The sequence below is a fragment of the Taudactylus pleione genome, unplaced genomic scaffold (genome assembly GCF_031769625.1).
Source record: "Taudactylus pleione unplaced genomic scaffold, aTauple2 ptg000216l, whole genome shotgun sequence".
NCBI lineage: Eukaryota > Metazoa > Chordata > Amphibia > Anura > Myobatrachidae > Taudactylus > Taudactylus pleione.
In genome coordinates this window covers 1,550,461-1,575,284 of record NW_028284618.1, presented here as the reverse complement: position 1 = coordinate 1,575,284, position 24,824 = coordinate 1,550,461, and the positions used below count along the sequence as shown (strand labels likewise).

The window sequence follows — 24,824 nt, the reverse complement described above, 5'->3', positions numbered from 1 at the left end:
CGTTTTGACCTTTAAGCACGCCTGCGTTCGGATCTCCACTCCCCATTTTCAAGCACCTTCCCCTGTTACCACCCACATACGCCTCATTCTGTCACTCAAAATAGCAGGCATTCGCTATATTGCGAGCACATGAATTTCGGCCGCACTGACTGGTTCGCGCATGCGTATAACGATCCGTACGCATGCGCAGATGTGCGAACATCGCTCGGAACGAGCGTACTGCCGCTAGCGAGTGGCTCTGAATGAGGGCCATAGTGAGAATAAGACAAACAGGAGAAAGCTATAAAACAAAATACAGAACACTTTAGCAAGTACTTTTGCCAAGAGTCCTTCATTATTTATCTGCAGGTAAATGCATTTTGTCACTAAAATACACAGACAATGTTTAAGTGAGTGCAATTTAATATATTACTGCTAGTTTTGCATTTTCTTTATATTGATAAATTGTGTGGTGTATGTATGTTTTTAAGATACAAAATGTGGTTTATTTTAACATACTTAATATTGTTGTACTACATTTATAATGTAGAATTATTGGTATTGCAGATACTAATTTTGAATAGCAACTTTAATTTAAAAAAAAAAGCAAAGTATTAAGTGTATCTATAATGACCAAACATATGCAGCTTTCTCACACTAAGGGAACAATTACTAAAGGTCCATTTTGATCAATTGAAAATCGATCTAAATCGATCAATATCGATGTTGCGTTTCTGGGGCTAAATCGCACATTTAATAATAAACAATTTTTGGATTTATTTCTTTTTAAATATTAGTAAATCAATTTTAGGAAAAATACAGAGTAGCACTGATGTGCCCAGCATACACCATCGGGAGGTCCGACCGGGACCCCAACCCCCTAAAACCTGGCCAGGATCAAACTGGATCACTTTGCGTTGGTTTCTTCCCAATCGGTGCAGGGGTGTCCAAATGCATAACCATACAGACAAACAAACAAACAAACAGACCGACCAATTAATTTTATATATAAGATAATAATTGTAATAATTTTTGTCATATAGCGCTTTTCTCCAGCAGGACTCAAAACCGCTTTCCAAGCATGAAAATCATAGTACAGAGGTCTAGTATTACAGCAAGAAAAAAACAAAAGGAAAAACAATTAACTTATTGAATGGGGACAATGGACTTAATGCAGGGTTGGTGGAGCCATTTTGGGTAATAAATTCCACTAGTTACATAACCCACCAGCAAAAGGTACCAGGTGAGACAGCCATTTTGGGCGCGCTACATAGGTTACCCTGGGTGGAATATGCAACAAAGATGACACAAAATGTGTAAGTTGCAGCATACTAAAGGTAGAAGCAGAGCCCTTACACAACCAAGTATTTTTCATCCCACTCACGGGTGTACCATCTTGGGCGCACTACAAAGATTACAATATATGGGATAAGTTATGCAAGAACCTAAGATATATACGGGTGACTCAAACATGTGTAATATGATGCACACTGAATGAATAGCTTTACGTGTTGTTCATCCAGCCCAAGAAAGAGGATCGGTTGAAATCCCGACCCCGGAAGACCGGCAACAGAAGATCCCGACAGGTAAGTATTTTTACTATTACTAACCTTACCCCTACCCCCTAACCCTCCCTTAGGGTGCCTAACCCTAACCTCCCCCCCAAGTGCCTAATCCTAACCCCCCCCCCGTAAGTGCCTAATCCTAACCTTCCCTAACCCTCCCAAGGGGTTGCCTAACCCTAACCTCCCCCCGGGGGTGCATATCCCTAACCCCCCCTTCCCATAGCCTAACCCTCCCGGGGGGGTGCCTAGCCCTAAGTCCCCCCCGGGAGCCCCTAACCTAACCCCCCCCTGCAGTTTACCTTAGTTCGGGATTTCGACACCTATCATTAGACCCCTGCCGGGATTAGACAGTCAGTAAGCTTTCGGCTTCCTGACTGCGTCGCCAAGAAAGAACCATCTGAGGCAGTCATCTGGGGAGCACTGCATAGGTTACATCTGGCGGGGTGTACAATTAGCGGGAGTATAACATCCAGGCGGAGAGAAGAGGAAAAAATTAATTAAAGAGAAGTTAAATACAAAGGTACAAAACTGAAGTAGTAAAACAATGTTGACAGCATTATAAAAACCTTAGATGTGCACTGACCCCGTGTATTGGTTTTGACTCTAATTAAGCATCGTGTTTTGGTTTTGTCAAAACCAATCCCAAGAGGGGTATTCAATATGAAACGTAAACTTCGCTATCGAAGTTTACGTTTCATATCGGAGTTTTTACCTGCGTTAAAGTTTCGGGCGCGCGCCCGCTTATCCCCGTATTCAATATGAAATTAACGAAAACGGGAGACTCCGAAGTTGGATTTGCGTAAAGTTACGAATTTTTCCTTAAAAAAATTGTAGGACCCCCCTAAAGTTGTAAAAACATGGGGGATCACTATTGGTACCCCTGTTTTAGCCTTTAAATGAAAGTCGGGGATTTAAATAGCCGCAGCAGGTGTTTTTTTTCGACATTGAAGAAGTGATGCAGAAGAGCACGTAGGTTATTTTTATCGTTTTTTTAAGTGGTCCCATCAAATTTGGGGTACATGAAAATGGGTACTAGCATATTTTTAAGTCCCTAAAGTAAGTCTTTTAAAATTCTGCAATTGTGCACCTGCCGCTATAATTCTATTCTAGAAAACATCTGCCGCATCCTTGCAGAATAGTCCTGAACCTATTTCCCTATTTTTAAACAATTTTTTCCCATTTTTTTTTTTCACCCCAATTTTTAAATTAATTTTTTGGGGTGTCCCTATTTTTTTTTAAACTTTTTTTGACACAGTTCTTTTTTAAATGTCATTCCCAGGGGTGCAGGCTATTTTTTTTTAAGCCTGCACTCCTAAACCCCAATTCTGCACTTTTTTTCGACACCTATTCAATGGTGAAAAGTTATCCCCGTTTTTTAGCAAAGACTTTTCGAACCTGCGATAAGTCTTAGAAATTGAATACGGTGTAAAAGTCAAACCTGCGATAATGACGTCAAAAGTGCGATATTAACGCAAAAACTATGTTTTCGCTCCCAAATTGAATACCCCTGTAAGTGTTTTTTGGGCCTGATTCACTACAGATCGCAATACTGTCTACGCACGCAGTTCACGCAATGCAAACTCAGCACCACATAAGGATGCACACTTTACCATACTACGCATATTCGTAATACCATACTCTCCCATATAGCGCATATACTGTATATTGCGCAGCGCTTTTACAGAGAATATCTGGGCATTCACACCAGTCTCTGCCCCAGTGGAGCTTACAGTCGATGTTCCCTACCACATGCACACACTAGGGCCAAACAACACTTTTCGCGTATGGCTAGTCGGGTTTAACTGCTTTGTGTGGCTAAATCCGATGCTTTCGGGTGCGTGAAAAGGGGCCCGATCGGAGCAACAATTGAATTACTATGTTGGGTGCCTCAGAGTGATGAAACGGTGGTGTGAGGCAAGGCCACGACCCCTTTGCGGACTGCGCAATGTGCCCGCTAGTTCAAGAGATTAAAGGATTGCTCATGGGTACGGCTTTTCCCATGAGACCACACTCCTTTCCTTTTTCAGACTTGTCTTTTCGGTGCGTGCAAAGTCCACCAAGGGGCACCGAAATCTATCTTCGCTGACCAAAATAATTAGGCTTGGGCCAGCCCTGCTGTCACCACCCCACGGCCCTTGCTTCTGGCTAGCAGGGTGCCTAGAATGGCACCCTGCAACCATTTTCGCAGCGGCACTGTTGCCTGTAATGTCCATTGGATGCTACAGGAATGCATCCTGCCATAATTACAGCTGCCCGGAGCATCTTCAAAACTCTCAAAGCACTGCTACAGTTCCGGGTGCCGGCGGCCCCGCCCCCTATGCGCGGCGTCATGCGCAAAGGGCTGGGGGCGGCACAGGATGCTCAGAGCCCTTGTTACGGCACTAGCAGGAATTGATGCATTGGGATGAATATGCCAGGAGCAAAATTAAAACACAAGCTTGTTAGTGCAAGGGCCCTTTAAAAAGTTAGTGGTTTCCCTTTTAATGTTAATTTGGTGATGAGGTTGTGTACTGACAGACTATAACAAATTGGGGTTTGGTTTTTCAAGGATTTTTATGCCAGTATAATCTCTCTTTCTTGCTGGAAACCCTTTTAATATAGTTTTCTGGGATTTTTTGTCGCGGTAATGGTAAGAACAGCTGTTTAGATGAATTGTTAGTTATTCCATAGTTGATGTGCTCTCCTCAACCAATGATATAGGATTAAGGACCTCATTCAGACCCGCTCTCAAGAGTGTCGATGGTGAGGCCCTGCGCACGTGCGCAAGCCCCGGGGCGAGTGAGAAATTCACTCGCTCTGGAGCTCACTACAAAAGGTGGCGGCTGTCGATGTTGATTGACAGCTCGCCCCGTTTTATAAATGGGGAGGGGGGGTGGCCGGTTAAACGGAGGCGTTCCTGAAGGAACGCCTGCCATTTGTAGGCGGCCCTACTGACAGCAGTGATGTCAGTAGGTAGCTTCCTGCTCTGTTAGAGCAGGAAGCTACCTGGGGCTTGCGGGAGACGAGACCCTACCCCAAGGGTCTCGTCGCAAGCCCCGATGGTCGCGATGGTCTCGACCATCGCAACCATCACCTGGTCACTCGCTAAAGCTGTGTGTGGTCACCCACAGCTTATCGAGCGGCCAGGAGGCCGGCTTTTAAAGAAGAAGCGGCCGCCCTCATTCAGAGTGATCGCTCGCATTTTGCGAGCGGCTCTGAATGAGGTCCTAAGTCCCATCAGGGCATCCCAACACTGCCCGTTTAGGTGTGTCTAACATTAGAGTTGTACACCAATGATGGAGTTTGGAATGAATGACTGTTTGGTTTTGTTTTACCCCTGCATGTATTCAAAAAGAAGTTATAAAACACTCACACAGAATTTCCCATAAGGAAGTTGCAGGACATTTGTAGCAGAGACTCCAAAATATTGGGGGACTCTCCAGACTCCAGAGAGAGTGGGCCAGCCTCCCACATGCCACCCACTTTCTGAGTGAAATGAGCAAAACTTTGATTACGCAATTTGCATTGATCGCTGCCTAATCCCCCACTTTACAGTGCCAGGAATCACGACTTAGGACAATGGGTGTTTGGGTCACAATAAAGTGGTCACAGCCTTGCCCACCCCTCCCTTCCCCTGCACAACCTACTTCTGTCAAGCTAGCCATACACTAGATCAACTTACATCCAACCATCCAACTAGTGGGTTGGTTGGAATTAAAATCTGCTATTTGCGCAAATGACAATCAGCTTTTTGCTAACAAACCCCAGAAAACTGACCAAAACTGTTGTTTAAACAAATTGTTTGAATCAAACATTTAACCCACTTGTCTGAATGACCATTTTCGTCTGTTTTCCGGTGTTTGGGAGCAAATTGCTGATTATCATTTACTCCCACACGTTACCAGATTTTCATTCCATGCAGCCAACTAGTTGGATGGTTGGATGAAAGTTGGTATAGTGTAGCTTTAGTCCTCTTTCTTGTAGTGTAAAAATATACATAGAGACATATTTATCAACAAATATTTTAGGGATATCCCTTGAAAACATCTGTTTTCGAGGGGATCCGCAAATATAAAGCAACTAGAGGAGGACAGCAGTAGATATTGGAGATATTTTCCATGGGGGCTGATTAAATAGTAGAATTTACCAAGCTCCGGAATGTGAAGCACTCTGAATCTTGGCCCCGGTAGCTGGTCGCACATGCGTGGTCTGATGACTGCGCATACTCAGTAGCACGGCTCGGTACCTAAGAAGAAATAAAGTGATTGCATTAGCTTGTAACACATTGCAGGGACAGCTTCCAAATGGAGCCACTGTGTTTTTTAATAAAGCAATCCTTAATTTCATATTCCCACGATATTCAGTGATAACCCGTTAATTAATAAATATACCCCACAATAACATAATTACTACCATCAATATACTGCTGTATAGGGAAGTGTGCATAACATGGTGCTGTTACCCATAGCAACCAATAAAATGTTTTCTCCAAATTGTAAACTGTGCAAGAAAACTGCTGGTTGCATATTTGTATCTGTTTATCAGTGTTCCGAAATGTCCCCATTAGCTTTTATGAGAATGTCTCTAGAGTTAGTTGCTGTATATGGTTATTATTTTTTTCCTTACTTAGAGGTATGCCCTCCATATAAAGCCTTCTACAGTATGTGACCTTTACGTGTAATGCTCGAAATACATTGACATGTTTCTTTTTAAATGAGCATGCCTATTGGCCTCCTGGCACAGGTATAATGACTTATCCATCACTGTGCTGTCCCTGGAATACAGATAAAAGCATGGCACATCCACCAGTAAATTAGTTTATTATTGCATCTGGGATCCACCGCGGGAAGAGTCAGCACATCTCCGACACTGTGTCTGCAGTCACCTAAACACGTTCAAATGCAAAGAAAATGCAGAGCATCATAAAACATGTTACAGTATCTCTGAGGGGATTAACTGCACAAGAGCGAAGCCTAGCTGGTAAACCCTGGCCACTTCACTTTAATGGCTTCATTTGCGTTTTCCTGATTCTTTTTATTTTTTTCAGATGTAAGAAAAACTGGCAAGGGACCCGCTGTCATATCAGCTCTCCACACTTGCCACCCACGTCAGAAGCGCACACTAAGGGTAAGGAGAATATTCCAGAGATATATCCTGCAGCACATGTGTGATGAAGCCCCTTCTAACGCTCTCACAGTCAGCTGATGGCCTATGTTCTTTGGGTGGTGTTGGTCTCTTTGCAATTAAGAAAACAAGAACTAATATAGATCACTGTTATCATGTATTTTGCAATTTTGCAGTAACTCACACCCTTTGGCCAGCCAACACAGCCATTGTATCAATGTTGCAATGACTGTTCCCAGCTAATTGCTGTAATGTATTTAGCTCAAAGGCAAAAATAATCACACGCACATAAAAACTAAAAAAAAAAATAGTGTCTATATAGAGAGAGAGAACTTGATAAAAGTCGAACAGACTGAAACATCGGATGATGACACAGTTTGTTTAAAATTTTCTTTAAAGAACCTGCGAGTGCCGCATTTTTTTGCTCTCTATTCTTTGGTATTTTCTTTACCTTCCGAGGGCACCTGGGCATTTTTCTCATATTACTTTGGAGTGCCGGCTTGGCGTTGGTTTGTGTGTATATATAATATGTGTATATATAATATATATACAGACATTCCTCACTTAACGACCGAGTTCTGGCCCTGATTCAGAGCCGGACGCTCTGAAAGAGCGCTCGCTTTGAATCAGGCCATTTTTTTTTTTGGAGCGGCCCCCTTTTGGTGCGAGACCCAGAGCGACGGAGCACCCGTCGCTAGTCGGGTCTCGCGCATGCGCACGCCGACTCCGGCGTGCGCATGCGCAGTGGCTTAACATCGACCCGCTCACGAGCGGGTCTGAATCAGGCCCTCTGTTCCTACGACTAGGTCGTTAAATGAATTGGTCACTAAACGAGGAGTCATATATACTTAATAAAGGTAATCATTTTTATTTATTCTGAAACAAACTTGATACTGTAACTGTTTTACTTTGCATAACTCTTACATACTGTACAGTATAATTCAAGTTATAAAACAAAAGACATTCAGAATAACATTTTAGTCATTGTACTATGGGTTCCAGCTGCTCAGATTGCTGGTCGTAAGTCTGAACGGTTGTTAAACGAGTAGGTTGTTAAGTGAGGAATGTCTGTATATATATATAGTGGCAATACCAAGCTAGGTGGTGATAGTGAGCCATGGATTCTGTGCTCGGCTGGAGGGATTCCCCCACATAGGGTAGAAATAGGAAATGTGACCACACCTAAAGGCTGCCTTGTATGCAGAGCTCAAGTGAGGCTGACTAGGAGGACCAGTCAGGCTGTCAGAGGAGAGTCCAAGTGTGACTGTGGCAGCTATAGAGCCCAGTGTGCCTGGAGGCCAGTGGGGGGGCCAGGAGGCTAGTGTCCAGAACTGCAGTCAGGCAGGGAGGACCACAAATCTCTAAGACTGTTTGTGGAAGTCAGGCCAGGAGGCCTGTGGAGACCTGCAGTCAAGCAGGGAGGACCACAAGAGAGACTTCGTGTGACTTTGTGGCAGTCAAGCCAGGCCAGGAGGCCAATATCTTTACCTGTGAGAGACAGGACTAAAAGACTAAGACTGTGTTACATTTGCAGACTAGCTGCCCATTATAGTCAGGATTCAAGCATTGAGGTAGTGTCCTCAGCATGAGTGGCTAGGTTGTTTATTATTCTGTTCCTGATATGCTGACAAGTAAAGCACCATTTGTTTTCATTTAAACCCGAAAGCTGTGTGTGGATCTTTATTATGCACCTACTCACTGCACCACTGACCTCTCTGCTGAGCTAATTACCCCAAGTTATCACTATATATATATATATATATATATATATATATACAAAATTTTATTTGTTTATAGCAAAAACATATGGAAATGTTTTTCATGAGCACATACAAGATTGCCAATATTAAATATGCATTTTCAGCTCTCTTTACTGTAACTGACTTAATTATATATTTTCCCCAAAACAGGTCCCTGCCTAGTTTGTTTCTTTCATGTGACAGCTAACTTTTGTATTTGTATCTGCTACACAGCTGGAGTTGGCTTCCCCTCATTTTCCAGGGAAACCTTCTCCTAACTCAGAAATCTGGTGCATATGGACACACGATGTCTCAGAATGGAGATTCTCACCTCTGCAAAATAGTGTTGGGTGTTTGAATACTAGCATTTTGTAAATGTCACGTCATGTGCTGATGGTGGTTCCAAAGTTTTCAGTACTAAGCAGCCATATGGGAACCATTTCCAGACCTGATGCCATCTAGGCCAATACACAGCTGGTCTGAGCATCTGAACGTACAGAGTAGTGATAGAAGGCCCCTGGGTGGGAAAATGTTGGAGCTACAGTAAATAAATCAGTATCTGAGACTAAATTGATATAAGCAATTCTTTTCTGTACAGGTCTATGGATAGGTGTTGGCATCGGCTTAGCGTGTTTGTTTACGGAACTTGGGATTGCATTCTTATGTTACTTTTGCAAAAGGTAAGATGGTATCTTTTTTGTTTGAGATTAGTCAGATTATGCTAACTGAATTGTTCCTATAGCACATATTTCTCTTGTGCTTTAATTTTTCGTTAAAACTTTAGGTAACTCAGCATACCCGCAGCCTTATCCTAACCCTCCCCCTAGTGCCTAATAATTATGCCTAATCCTAGTGCCTAACCCTAACCTTCCCCACCCGAAGCCTTACCCTAACCCTCTCCCTAGTGCCTAATCCTAACCCTCCCCTCCCTCAGCCTAATCCTAACCCTCCCCACCGGAAACCTAAACCTAACCTTCCCTCCTGCAACCTGACCCTCCACTCACACAGCCTAACCCTATCCTTCACTCCCGCAGCCTAACCCTATCTTCCCCTCCTGCAGCCTAACCCTATCTTCCCCTCCTGCAGCCTAACCCTCTCCTCCACTTCTACAGCATAACCTTATCCTCCTCTCCACAGCCTAACCCTAACGTCCCCTCCCGCAGCCTAACCCTCTCCTTCGCTCCCGCAGCCTAACCCTAACCCTAGTGCCTAACCCTAACCTTCCCCACCCGCAGCCTTACCCTAACCCTCCCCCTAGTGCCTAAGCCTAACCCTCCCCTCCCGCAGCCTAATCCTAACCCCCTCCCCACCCGCAGCCTAATCCTAACTCTCCCCATTGGCAGCCTAAGCCTAACCTCCCCTCCTGCAACCTGACCCTCCACTCTGGCAAAGCTAACCCTAACCTCCACTCACACAGCCAAACCCTAACCCTCCCCTTCTGCAGCCTAACCCTATCCCTCACTCCCGCAGCCTAACCCTATCCCTCACTCCCGCAGCCTAACCCTATCCCTCACTCCCGCAGCCTAACTCTATCCTTCACTCCCGCAGCCTAACCCTATCCCTCACTCCCGCAGCCTAACCCTATCCCTCACTCCCGCTGCCTAACCCTATCCCTCACTCCTGTAGCCTAACTCTATCCTTCACTCCCACTGCTTAACCCTATCCCTCACTCCCACAGACTAACCCTATCCCTCACTCCCGCAGCCTAACCCTATCCCTCACTCCCGCATCCTAACCCTATCCCTCACTCCCGCAGCCTAACCCTATCCCTCACTCCCGCAGCCTAACCCTAACCTTCCCTCCTGCAGCCTAACCCTAACCTCACCTCCTGAAGCCTAATCCTAACCTCCAATCCCCTAGCCTAATCCAAAAGTCAGTATTGTGCAGAATGTCAACATGTAAACAATACCGACATCATAATGTCATCATTGTTGTGTCAAGAAAATTATGTCTATGACCATTTTCATGAGTGCCTCCTATTACAGAGTTATTATATAGTTGGTCCATCAAATGCATTTTTTAAGAATACTTTCACATTTCTGCACTTTTATTTAACATCACAGTTTGAGGAGAGGTTCCCAATAGCAACCAATCAGCTTCTAGCTATCATTTACCAAGTACATTCTATAAAATGATAGGTAAAAACCGATTGGTTGTTATGGGTACATTTCTCCTCTTTGGCAAGTTTTGTAAACCTCTCCCCAAATGAGTAGCAAAAGTTCTCCTAAATCACAACTATAATCACTATAAAAATAATACTATAAATAAAAATCATAATAATATTAAATATTTAAGAAACATATTAAAATAACACAAATCAGACGTTACACTTAAGAGCATACATTTTTAAAAGACACGTCCTCATATTTTTTATGTTTGAGAGACAATGATATATAATAATTTTGCCCCTACTTACATATAGAGGTTACGTTTTATAGGGGTTGTTCAGCAGTTTCTTATGTAACATAACAGATATGTTGGGTACAGTCTGTACTGTACAGATCGGAACACAGGCTGCTGTGTTATATGACCCTTATCAGCCACCTCTCGCCCATTAGCTAAGAACTGTGGGCTGTGGGCCCGATTCAGAGAGCACCACACAAGTGGCTGTGCAATTCTGTCCATCTATAATACTAATGCTGCAGGAGGTGTCTGTAGGAAAACAGAGACCTCCTTGCTGCATCTGCGATCCCAGTGCTACAGCAGAGCTGCAGCTTACCGTAGCCTGACCGGGTCCTGGTGACTTGCGAGGCCAGGATATCTGCATCCCCCGGTGCAGAACCTCATCCCTCCTGGAAAACGGGGGCAACTTGTCCCCTTTTCTAGGAACAGTTGCAAGCCACGCCCCCCCTGCTCCACCCCCCCCGAACGCCGCAGCATGTCAACCATGGGGTTATCGTACATCTCTGAAACAGGTATCTTTACTCCTTAACAGATATGCGGTGGACAATGGGGTTCAGGCTGCATTTTTTTTTATTCATATATAAAGATTTCAGTCGTCTTTTAGTATTTGTGCTGTCAGGAGATGCAGCAGAACTTTCTATTTGAAAGTAGATGAAAGCGGAGAGTATCTTTGGACGGGTTATTGCACATTGCTTTGCCCACAGCTATCCTATACGATGAGGATGGAGCAGTCGTCTAGACAGCACACTCCGCTAGATGTAGGTGACCATGGTAATTACACCATATATTTCACGTACACTCAGTAAATTGCCTCAGACATTCAGTTGGGGCCAATTATGAGAACTAGTGCACAGGTAAAAGGTGCCGTAACCCATAGCAGCCATACAAGTGTTTGCTTTCATTTTTCATCTGTGCAATTAAAAAATAACAAGAAAAACTGGGCCTGATTCAGAGCTGGACAGGATTAAAACATTGGACGTAAGTGCCCAAATGTTTCAATTCTACGCATGCGTCCAAGTTACACTGCACATGCATCCCGATGGAGCAGATCACCATCGGATGCAGATCGGGATTGATGCAATTTCAGAGGGGTGATCCTCGGCAGTGACTGGGGGGCTGGCTATCGGCGGAGGGCGTGTAGGGGGCACGTCGGTGTCAGGGACTGTGTTCACTGGCATCGGCGGACATGTACTGTCTGACATTCTGAATAACGATTGGGCTGCTCTAATGTCCAATGCTGCGGCTGATGTCCGATTGATGGCACAACAATTTGCGCAGGGCAGTGGATAAGAGCGGTGGATGTCTCAGTAGGAAGCCCATCCACAGCGGCATTAGCACAAATTCACAGTAGCGGCTGCAACAAATGTCGTAGCCACCCCCGTGCAATCAGGCCCACTGTGACTAGCTGTTATGAGTCACAATACAATGTACAATATATTACTCCTGTGCCCCAGTATTTGATTTCTGCTATATATATATATATATTTATATATATATATATATATATATACAGACCAGGAGGTGCGGCACTTACGGACCCATACAAAGAAACACGACGGTGAGCCAGATAATAACGTTTCAGTTCTTTATGTAACTGTCTTCAGAAAAGTACAAAACAAACAAACAGCATACCTTAAGTAGCCCATCACCAATCACCAAGTGTCCAATCCGCGCCGCATGTTCAGCGTCCTCATTCCCGCTGAATCGCCGGCGCTGACGATGACGTCACCACTCTCGTCGCACACCACGTGACACCCACACCAAGCGTTGCTAAGCAACAAAGTAACAAGTTGTTTAAACACATCACCACCTGCGCATAATACATAGTTATATTATATATATACAGCAGTACATACAGGCTAATTAGGCGCTAACAATATCAAAATAAACTACTCACATAGCCTATTTACCCAGATATACCATAGCTATAATTATAAGAACAAGATGTATTTTAAAACGGGACATATCTCAACACATAGGTCATAATTGCTTCAACATCAAGCTCATAAAGCAATATACAAAGAATGCAACAATGCTGAATTTTCACCTACTACGAACCGATGTTGCTTATATTAGTACAATCTCAAAGCACATCGCCATGCTATATAAGTGGGCAATTGAATACCTGCACTATCCTGTATAAACACCATTAAATGGAAACACAATATATACATACACCAAAAAACTCTATCATCATAAATCATTAGCCAAAGGGAACTGTAGTCTAACACATAATGGCAGTGGTGCATCAAAATTTAACTAAAGCCAACAAAGGAGATATTATCATTTAAACCTTTAGGGTATAGTACATCAAGTCTCAGAATCCATTCTGCCTCTTTTCTTAATAGTAATTTCCCACGATCCCCACCCTGCATTAAAGGTGGGACATGGTCAATCATCCAATATCTTAATGACGTTAAAGTATGCTTGGATTCCTGGAAATGTCTCGCCACGGGTTGGTCACTTGTACCATGGATGATTGCTGCTTTAATTGCAGACATATGGCCCGCCATCCTTTCTTTGAATTTTCGCTGTGTCTTCCCAATATAGGAGAGCCCACAAGGACAGATTATTTGATATATCACGAACATGCTGTTGCATGTAAGGTGATGCTGTATGAAATTTTTTTTACCCGTATGCGGATGGTAAAATATATTACCCTGAATCAAGAATCTGCAGGTAGTACATGAGCATCTAAAACACCCATATTGTTTAATACTAAGGAAATGGAGAGGGCCTGATGCATCCTTAGAGCTGTAATTTGTTTTCACCAATAGATCTCTAAGATTTTTTCCCCTGGAATAACATGGCATAAGATTAGCCCTGTTCAGATCAAGGTCTGGATCTGTTGCTACTATTGGCCAGAGTTTTTTTGATGTTCTATTAATCATTGTAGAATGTACATTAAAACGAGTTACCCATGGGAATCTATTCTTTACATCCTTCTCATGCTGTGTGCATAGTAGTTGGTCTCTATTCAAAGCTAGAACCCGGTTTTTAGTGGTTAACAATTGCTGTTTATTATAACCTCTCTGGGCAAATTTTAATATCATTTCATCTAATTGTTGAGAAGCCCTCACTGTATCTCTGTTCGTTCTAACTACACGTAGCATTTGTGAATATGGGAGACCTGCCTTCAGTTTATAGGGATGGCAACTTTGATATTGTAACAATGTGTTACGATCCGTAGGTTTGGTAAATAGTGTAGTGATTAATCTGTTGTTTTCTCTTATTAATCTGATATCAAGAAAATCAATACACTCTTGGCTCATTTTGTATGTAAGTTTAACAGGACATTCAGTCGCATTGTGAGTCTCAATCAATTTAATAAATTTCTCTTCAGTACCTCTCCAAAAGATAAGGAGATCGTCGATGAACCTCGTATAGAACACAATTTCATCGCAGATGTCCCTATTCTTAAAGAATAATTCCTCCTCAATTCCAAACATATAACAGTTGGCATATGCCTGAGCCACTGAGGACCCCATGGCACAGCCTGTGATTTGTTGATAAAATATATTGTTAAACATAAAAAAAAAATTTGTTAGAATAATTTTAAACAGGGAAAGATACACCTCAATTTGATTCAAGGTAAACAAATCACTATTTCTTAGCATCTGTTTCACAGCATCAAGACCATCACAGTGAGGTATGATAGTGTATAGGCTAGATACATCAGCCATAATAAACAATAAATTTTCTGTGAGAACCTCAAATGGTTTTAGCTTATTGAGTAAAGAGGTACTATCTAACAAGAAATGAACATGGTTTTGTACCAGCGGTTGTAATACTGAGTCCAAAAATATAGACGTTGGCTGGAATAGTGACCCCCTGGCCGATATAATCGGTCGGCCTGGAGGGGGTAAAATGCCCTAATGCATTTTGGGAAGGGTGTATATCACCGGGGTGACTGGAAAGTGTGGAATAAGAATATCAAAAAGTTCCTCGTCGATGACAGCACGATCCTTGGCGGACAAAAGAATCTCAGTCAGTTCTTGTTTGAACTGTAAAGTAGGGACACTACTAAGTTTATAATAAACTTTAGAGTCACTGAGTTGCCTGTTAATTTCCATCACATATTCAGGAGTATCCTGCAGCACAATTGCTCCCCCCTTGTCCGCGGGGCGGATAGTTAGATTAGTATTCTTAGAGAGCGATTTTAGTGCCTCTCTTTCCAATTTCGTAAGGTTAGGGTGCGGGCCCTTGTGTTCATTCAATTGAAGGGCCACCTCATGATCCAAGGAACGTATAAAAGTTTTAATCGAAGGATTATAGGAGACTGGGTCAAACTGTGATCTCTCTTTCAACTTTTTAACTTTATCTGGAATGCTTATGGGGGGGGCACTGGTTCCTGTTTACTGGGGTTTTTAAAGAAAAATTCCCTCAGTTTTAACTTTCGTTGTAGTTGGTATTTTTCGATCTGCCAGTCCACCTCCTTTAACTGATTTGAGGGAATAAAAGATAGACCCTTCTTAAGCAAACTGATTTCACTTTTTGTTAATATATGAGAGGACAGATTAAAAATTACTTCCTCCGTGGTAGCGGGGGTTTGTTGCCACGTTTGCCCTCGGCAGTTTTGGCCACCTAGTCTGGTATAACGTTTGGAACGAAAGGCATTCTGGTACGAGTGGTAACCCCTAAAGGGCCAGAGGGTTGTCGTCTCGCACCTCCCATAGGTCTGTCTGTATCGCTAGCAGTACTATATAATTCCTGAGATGATTCACTATCCACTGCTGGATAAGGGGGTCTCCGTCTCCTAAAGAATGGTACCCTCCGTTCATATTCCTGTTGCCCTCCTGCCAGCCACCGATATACCTGATGTCTCTCGTAATCCAATTCGACCTTCCGCAATTTTTCTTTTTTAAATTTAATCAAGTCTCTCTTGTAAACATTTAATTGATTGGACAATTTTTCCATCCAGTCTAAATCTTTATCAGCTCTTAACGTGGGCAGATGTATGGATTCAAAACTATCGATTTTCTCAACAATCGTTGCTAGTTCTTTTTTAGACTGTTCAATCACCAATAATAATAAGTCATACGAACATTTATTTAAAATGGCGATCCATTTCTTACAAAATGCTGGATCATTCTGACCGATTGTTGGGCAATTCCTAATACGGAAACCTCTAGGTATTTTTTTGGTCTTAAAGTAGTCACTGAGTGAGATACCATGTAGCTTGAAATCGATTTCTTTTTTCTTTAATCGTAATAAATCTCGGTAAATCACATCTGGTGTGCAAGATTCAGCCTCATCATCCAGTATCTCTTTATAGAGAATGTCCTCTGCCTCGGACTCTGAGTATGTAAAGGCATCACCCACTGGATAGTTACTGGGGTTAAATAGAGTTTCAGAAGCATCAGCCTGTGATTCTGCCATTTATGAAACAATGTCACACCAGTAGTTAATATGTGCCACAAATTGTTATTATTTCCAATCCAGTGAAAAAGTGTCACAACACCAAAAACATATAGGAAATGTGTATCACAATACTTTTTTTTAAAAACACGGAGGGACTGGAGATGAAGACAACAATTTATATTAACCCCTGATATAGGAGTTATATGGTGCCTTGTCAGGAAAATGCATCTTCACCACAGAGCATAACCAACTACAAACAACACAGGACCGGCACTCATCAAAAATATAGGCAGCTTTGCCGGGTGCCCCCACAAAATAGTAAAATACAGACCAAGAGGTGCGGCACTCACGGACCCATACGAAGAAACACGACGATGAGCCAGATAATAACGTTTCAGTTCTTTATGTAACTGTCTTCAGAAAAGTACAAAACAAACAAACAGCATACCTTAAGTAGCCCATCACCAATCACCAAGTGTCCAATCCGCGCCGCATGTTCAGCGTCCTCATTCCCGCTGAATCGCCTGCGCTGACGATGACGTCACCACTCTCGTCGCACACCACGTGACACCCACACCAAGCGTTGCTAAGCAACAAAGTAACAAGTTGTTTAAACACATCACCACCTGCGCATAATACATAGTTATATTATATATATACAGCAGTACATACAGGCTAATTAGGCGCTAACAACGCTTGGTGTGGGTGTCACGTGGTGTGCGACGAGAGTGGTGACGTCATCGTCAGCGCAGGCGATTCAGCGGGAATGAGGACGCTGAACATGCGGCGCGGATTGGACACTTGGTGATTGGTGATGGGCTACTTAAGGTATGCTGTTTGTTTGTTTTGTACTTTTCTGAAGACAGTTACATAAAGAACTGAAACGTTATTATCTGGCTCACCGTCGTGTTTCTTCGTATGGGTCCGTGAGTGCCGCACCTCCTGGTCTGTATTTTACTATTTTTGTGGGGGCACCCGGCAAAGCTGTCTATATTTTTGATGAGTGCCGGTCCTGTGTTGTTTATATATATATATATATATATATATATATAGAAGAGGGGAGAGGGGACAAGCGCCTGATAGTGTGGTATTGTCAGATAATACAATGAACAATTTTTTAGAAGTGAGTACCCGTACCATAAGTACACTTGTATATTAAGCGTAACAATAAATCCATCTTTGGACAGGAATCCCTCAAGTTCCACCTTTCTAATTGCTCTCTTCCCCCTACTCCAGCATGCCACCAATTTGGATATCCTTAAAAGTGAACTACAGTCACTAGTATCCAATAGTTAATGTTTTTTATTTCATGGCAAATAATTTTTAAAACAGTGTTACAATAGAAATTCAAAAACTTATCTTAAAAACAAGGTGGCTGGTCCTAAGGGAGAGTTTTCTTGTAGAATCGTTATTTCCAGGGATATACAGGATAGTCTCTTAATCAATGGTGCAGGGTGTTGGACAGAATTCCCAACATGTTTCGCCTCATAGGCTTCCTCAGGGGTTAGGGTTAGGCTTCCTGAGGAAGCCTATGAGGCGAAACATGTTGGGAACTCTGTCCAACGTTACGGGTACTCACTTCTAAAAAATTGTTCATTGTATTATCTGACAATACCACACTATCAGGCGCTTGTCCCCTCTCCCCTCTTCTAAATTTCAGCACATACCGTTATACCAGACGGTTTATTGAAGGGACAGACCTGCCACCTTTTAGCAGAGGATATTATAGTGTGATCACCAGAATAGACCTTGCATTTGCATTACCTACAATATATTTTCCGGCCACGGCGCCAAAGTTCCACTATATATATATATATATATATATACACTGTATATATATATATATATATATATATATATATATAGACAGATATACCTACACACAAATATCTATGTATAAATAAGAATAACAGGTCGAATACTTATGTTAGTCATCGCTCAGTTTAAAACTTCATGTTCTCATGATTAAAGTTATAGCCGTCTATCATTTCATTTTCCAACAGGAAACATAAAGGCGATATTACCATTACCAGTGGGTTTTCCAATCCGAATTATGCAGGAAGCAGCACGGCTCCTGAGAACGAGGTACATAAAATCTTTATCAGCCATTACAGTACGATTGCTTTGAGTCGGAGAGGAACAGTACAGGAGAGCTATCGCTTTACTCGCTTGCTTACTTTTTCATGAGGTGCCAAGCAGTAATATATGACATAATATTCTGTATATAAAAGCTCATTGTTTAGCAAACAAGCAGGATTCCGCTGCATCTTATTGTGATATACTGGTGACCAGTGGCGTATCTGTAATGGATGAATGGTCTGTGGTGCACATAGGACCCTGGGTCATGGGGTCCACCGCACACCTAGCAAACATTGCTGCATTTACTTTCCCGCCAGTCGGACAATCCTGCTGGCTGCCAAAACCATTATGGCAATATCTCTGGAACTATGGCGCCGTCGCCATCGTGTTCTAGTAATCACTATAGATATAGAGCAGGCCCCATATTTCCGCACCAGTCGGAGGGGACATCTGCACACAGACCTCCACCAGTCTTATAACATCCCTGCTGGTAACTGAACTCAGGGTTGTACGCATGCTACTTCTGTGAGTTTATGGTCACATGACAAATTAGCATATTGAAAGCGAGCAGTCAACGAAGAGTCAGACACAACCTAAAGACCAATGATGCGTGCTCCCGCTGGTCGTTGGTCGGCATCTGTCATCGCCTGTACCTACTGTCCAACCTGACGATATCGACAAGTTGTGCAGGTTCGCGGATGAGGGAGGGTGCCGGCACTGAACGACATATTGTTCAGTGTGGGCACAATATCCATTGCACAGTATAATGAATGATTGAATGAATGATAACGATGTTGTTATCGTTCAATCGATCATTAATTGTGTAGTGGATATGCACCTTAAGGGGTAAATTTACTAAAGTGAGAGTTTTTAGAAGTGAGTTTTAAAAGTGATGTTGCCCATAACAACCAATCAGATTCTAGCTATTATCTTCTAGATGGTGCTAGTTAAATGTTAAGTAGAATCTGATTGGTTGCTGTGGGCAACATCTCTATTAAAACTCACTTCTAAAAACTCTCACTTTAGTAAATTTACCCCTAAGTGTGCACATAACCTGTTTAGAAGGATGGTATAAAATTATATCTAACATATTATTTCCCCTGAGTGCCGGGAAAGTAAAAAAAAGGCTGTTTTTTGAAATCACAGGACTATTATTATAATTTTTTTTACATATCCCATGCAATCTGACACAGGGCCTGATTCAGATCCCCTCGTGAGCGCTCGCAAGCGGGTCGATGTTGTCCCAGGGCGCATGCGCACGACGGAGCCGGCACCGTCGTGCGCACGCGCGAGACCCGGATAGCGACGGGCAAGCCGTCGCTCCGGGTCTCATACCAAAGGGGGTGTGCTGTCGATGGTGAGTGACAGCACGCCCCCTTTGGTGGGCGTGCCGGGGGCGTGGCTGCCAAGACGGAGGCATTTCCATGGGAACGCCTACCGTCTGGGGCTGGCCCCACTGACATCACAAGTGATGTCAGTCGGAGTGCTCTCGGCTCTGATAGAGCTGAAAGCACTCCAGGGCTTGCGGCAACGAGACCCTACCACAAGGGTCTCGTCGCAAGCCCGATGGTCGCGATGGTCACCCACAGCTATACGAGCGGCCAGGAGGCCACTCTAAAAATGAAGGACGGCCCTAATTCAGAGCGAGCGCTCTGTCAGAGCGTCCGACTCTGAATCAGGGCCACAGTTTCCTCCCATTTAGAGCTGATCTCATTTAGAACTGCAGATGTATCCTCCTACATCTATTGTCAATGCACCATGCAGCGCGACATGCCTGGTGTGAGTGAGCCGCCAAGTCCCGTGCAACTCTGCTAGCGTCTGGCGGAATTTTATTCTGAAAATGCGTCACAAAGCGATGCGACTAGGACGCACCAGGAGACTGTGGTGATTAATTCCATATGAGTCATTTTCAGCAAAAAAAGATGCCTGGCACTAGCAGAGTCTCACAGGACCTGATGCGCAGAGAGGGGCTGTTTTGTTGGACTGCAGCAAAGATGTGCTAGGACACATCTGTAGTTTAAGTTTGGTTCCGGGTACATGGAAGCATAGAAATACGTACAAAGCTGCAAAGAGCTACAATTGGGTATGAATCATATACAGCAACAACTCTCATGTACCTTTAGGTAGTGCAGCCAACCATTTACTGTAGCTCCATGTGACATATTTACCTGTGTTAGGGTACACACCCAGCTGGCGTTATGTTTTACCGATTGGTTTTTATTGAAAGATAAATGCTCGTGAACGTTTTTCACAATAAAACTTAATTTGCGTTTTTACATACATTTACCTTGTCTTGCTGTGCATTTATTGGGATAGTATTATTATATGTTCTAGTTTAGTGCACTTGCGGTGCTTAGCAATCATACAATTGTCTCTAAACTGCTAGTAAAAATACAGATCACGTGTATGTGGTTTAAGTGCATTTTTACTGGCAATTCTGCTAGTGTTAAAAACTGCAGCTGAAACGCCATTGGCTATGTAGGATATGTAGGTTATGCTAAAGGTACTGCATTTCCCTATGGTGATGTATTTTAATGCAAACTAATTTTATCTTTCAGTTTTGTGATACTGTGGATCCTAATGTCCAAATAAGTGTTTTTCCCTGGAAAACAGCCAATGAGGTGACAGTTCAATAATGTTTTATCCACTGAAAATAGAATTTAATTTAAAAAAAAAATCAAAATAATCAGTTTGATGGTTTAAATGTATTAAGTGATTCTAACTGTATACTTTTTAGAAATCAGGGTGAGCAGGAGGACAAGGGGCTTACTGAGGTTTATGGGACAGCCCTAGTAATTTATTTTTTTCTAGAGATGCCATAGGATTGAAGGACACCTACCCACTGCCCAACAAACAATGTAATGGTATTTCACTTGTAACCAGGTGATCTCATATTTAAAGCGACAGTGCTATAAACACCTCATGGTTTACAACTAACACAACATTGGCTGCTTAACAGATCATGTGGCCCAGTCTATGTTGACTCCACCAACTTCCACCAAATTAAAATGAGTATACAGTAGCAGTCAGGGTAACCAGATTAAAGATCAACAGTGTCTAGATAGAAATTCAATAGGTTAACAGGTCAAAAGGTCAACTGACAAATGGTCAACAGTGCAAAAGATCGACAAGAACACATGGTCAACACACAAACGGTTGACACATAAATGTTCTCCAAGTGTTTTCCAAAATTTTTAGGGGTTAGTGTTAGGCGCTTGCCAGAGAGTTAGGCTGTAGAAGGGGATGGTTAGGCACCAGGGGGAGGGTTAAAGTTAGGCTGTGGAAGGGGACATTTAGGGTTAGGCACCAGGGGGACTGTTAGGGTTAGGCACTAGGGGAAGGGTTAGGGTTAGGCACGAAGGGGACAGTTAGGGTTAGGCACTAAGGGGACGGTTAGGGTTAGGCACTAGGGGGAGGGTTAGGGTTATGCACTAAGGGGACGGTTAGGGTTATGCACTAGGGGGAGGGTTAGGGTTAGGCACTAGGGGGAAAGTTAGGGTTAGGCACTAGGGGGAGGGTAAAAGTTAGGCTGTGGAAGGGGACATTTAGGGTTAGGCACCAGGGGGACTGTTAGGGTTAGGCACTAGGGGAAGGGTTAGGGTTAGGCACTAAGGGGACAGTTAGGGTTAGGCACTAAGGGGACGGTTAGGGTTATGCACTAGGGGGAGGGTTAGGGTTATGCACTAAGGGTTATGCACTAGGGGGAGGGTTAGGGTTAGGCACTAGGGGGAAAGTTAGGGTTAGGCACTAGGGGGAGGGTTGGGTTAGGCACCAGGGGGTGGGTTAGGGTGAAGACTAGGCTTAAATTTTGAAAAAAAGTCAACAATTTGTATCTCAACCATATATGTGTCGACCATTTTTCCCTGACGACCTTTTGTACCTATCGGCCTTTTACACTGTCGATCATATGTGTGTGAACCATTTGTACCTGTCGACCTTTTGTCCCTGTCTACCTATTGTCTGTCTACCATCTGTTGTCGATCTATTGAGTGTCTATCTAGACACTGTTGATCTTCTATACCACACCCGGCAGTCACATACCTCCCAATGAACCCGATTTTTGCAGGCCGTGAAAGGTGTGCAGATTCAGCACAAAGTAGGTGCCTTTGCTAGATCTGGACGTGGTTTGGAAAGAGATCTTGTTTGGGTGGAGTGTCCCTATTTGGTATTTTAAAATGTTGGGAGGTATGCAGTTCTACAGGGAGTTACTTGGTTTCAACTGGGTGGCAAGGGGCTTTTGCACATAAGGGACACGCCCCGTGGGCATATGGTGGGCTTGTAACCAGTGTTGCCACCTACTGTAATTGTGCTCATGCACAATATTCAGTCGTATCTTCTGCACCAAGAATGGGTAGGTGTAAGTGCCAATACTAGTAACGACGGCTGCTCTTGTACTTGGAGGGCTGTGGTCATAGGCGTCTTTATAATGGGTGCAAGATGTGCGGTCCAGGGGGGCCCTCACCGCACACCTTGCACCCATAGTTAATAAATACCTACCTGTCCGCAGATTCCGATCACGGCGGCCATTTTCCCGGTGACCTGTGCATGCTCAGAAGAGATGTCCCTTGAAAAATAGGTGCGGGAGCCATTTTCCCGGAGACCTGTGCATGTGCAGTAGATTCTGGCATGAAGCCAGAATCTACCATGCTCACTGTGCCGACGGAGAGGAGGGGGTCCAAACAGAGGCTGCGCACAGGCCCCCTCCTCTCTTAAAACGCCCCTGGTTGGGGCAGTGCGATTGCATAAAACTTGTGATCTCTGCAAGCGCCCGGAAATTGCGACCACATTATGTGCATCTCAGAATCAGACCCAAAGGGCGCGCTGTGCTCTAGTACTATGAAAATAACATAGTAGATATGTATTTTTTTTTGTCCTGCTGCATTTTGAGTAGGTTTAGATGAAACTTCAATGAATTACCTTCAAATAGTTACATTTTAAAAATTGTGAACTACAAATGTATACTTATTTATTTTATTAACATTTTATTATATAGCGCAACATATTCCGTTGCGCTTCACAATTGGAAACATTAATAGAACAAAACTGGGTAATAACTAGGGATTTGCGCCGACCCCCGTGATTTGGTTTTGGTTTTGGATCTGTATCTCCTTCGAGGTTTTGGATCTGGATTTGGTTTTACAAAACCGCCCTAGCGTATTTTGGATTTGGATCTGTATTTTATTCAAACATTTGTAAAAACAGCTAAAATCACATAATTTTTGTTTCTACAGTATTATTAGCTTAAACAACATTAATTTCCAGTCATTTCCAGTCATTTCCAGTCAATTTGACCACATAACAGCTCACAATATTGTTCACTAACATAGGCCATAGGCTGGCCGGCTAAAGTAAGCAACCAACAGAGCAGCGGCACAAACACACGGCAGTTATTTCTCTTTACATATGTTTAACAAATTAGCAATGTATTAGCAATAACCAATCAAATCAACTCACAAGTACGTTCAATAGAAAACAACACAACACAGAAATTTACTAAGAATCGTTGCGTGGAATATCCTTGTTCAAAACAAGTAGTCATAGTTAACAAGCAGCAAACAAAAAAACCCTAAACCATATGTAAATAAATAGCAACAGCAGACATGAATGCCCCCTACACAAGTGCACATGCCCCCAGCACATACCTATTCTCAGTGCCCAATCTGTATTTTCCTCCTGGGGATTCTGGGCCACTGATTACTGGCACTGTGCGCCAGGGGCTGGCTGGCAACTTTTGTCCTGGGGGGCAGACACAAGTAAGTGGCCCGATTTCTCCACCAGCGCATTGCAATGGAGAAAAGACACATTATAATAGCCTAATTAGGTGTGCCTAATGTGGGTGTGCTTTAAATAATGTAGAGAGGTTTGCAGTGACAGCCAGATTAGGGAGCGTCGCAGTGACTGCCATATAATGCAGAGATGTTCGCAAGGACCATCAGATCAGGGAGCGTCGCAGTGACTGCCATATAATGCAGGGACGTTCTAAGTGACCACCTGATCAGGGAGCGTTGTAATGGCTGCCAGATAACGCAGTAATCACCAGATTATGCAGAAATCATCAGTGACCCACATATAACACAGGTATTCTGAGTATACAGTAGCCATCACACACAATAATAATACCCCCCCCCACACTCACACACATTATTACATCACCCCCAGCACCGACAGTATTAAAACACCCCATCCCCCCAAAGATAAAAATAACTACAGCCCCCCATTGCATAAGTATTCCAACACCCCCCCCCCTTCTCTCTCAAATATCATGTAAACATGTACACCTCCACTGGCACTTACCTGCCTGGAAGGCTGCTCTGTCTCTGGTCCCTGCAGAGCAGATGTGACACAGACAGGTTAGACTAGTGAAGGGGCGGAGACTCGTGGTGAGGGGGCGGAGTCTTCAGCAGGGACAGGAGGTGATGGATTAATATAGTCAGACAGGGTAAGAGAGGGGGCGGGGCCTCCCGGAGAGGGGGTGGGGCCTTAGCCGGGGAGAGGAAGGAGCCCGGGGAAGGGACAGAGGACACAGAAGTAGGTGCCCAGCCCCTGCAGCGGAGCGGCCTCGGAAGGAGTGCTGCTCAGTGTGCAGCCACAAGCT

General features: G+C 43.5%; 1 protein-coding gene across 1 annotated transcript in view; it reads left to right on the top strand.

Moving 5' to 3' along the window:
• The window catches only part of MALRD1 (MAM and LDL receptor class A domain containing 1), a 612,799-nt gene that overhangs the window by 572,883 nt on the left and 15,092 nt on the right, over positions 1–24,824 (top strand). Inside the window, exons 36-39 of the mRNA XM_088478591.1 lie at positions 6,571–6,650; positions 8,985–9,066; positions 18,154–18,235; positions 20,788–20,850. Of these exons, the coding sequence (XP_088334717.1) occupies positions 6,571–6,650; positions 8,985–9,066; positions 18,154–18,235; positions 20,788–20,850 (307 nt within the window). The remainder of the gene's footprint in view (positions 1–6,570; positions 6,651–8,984; positions 9,067–18,153; positions 18,236–20,787; positions 20,851–24,824) is intronic.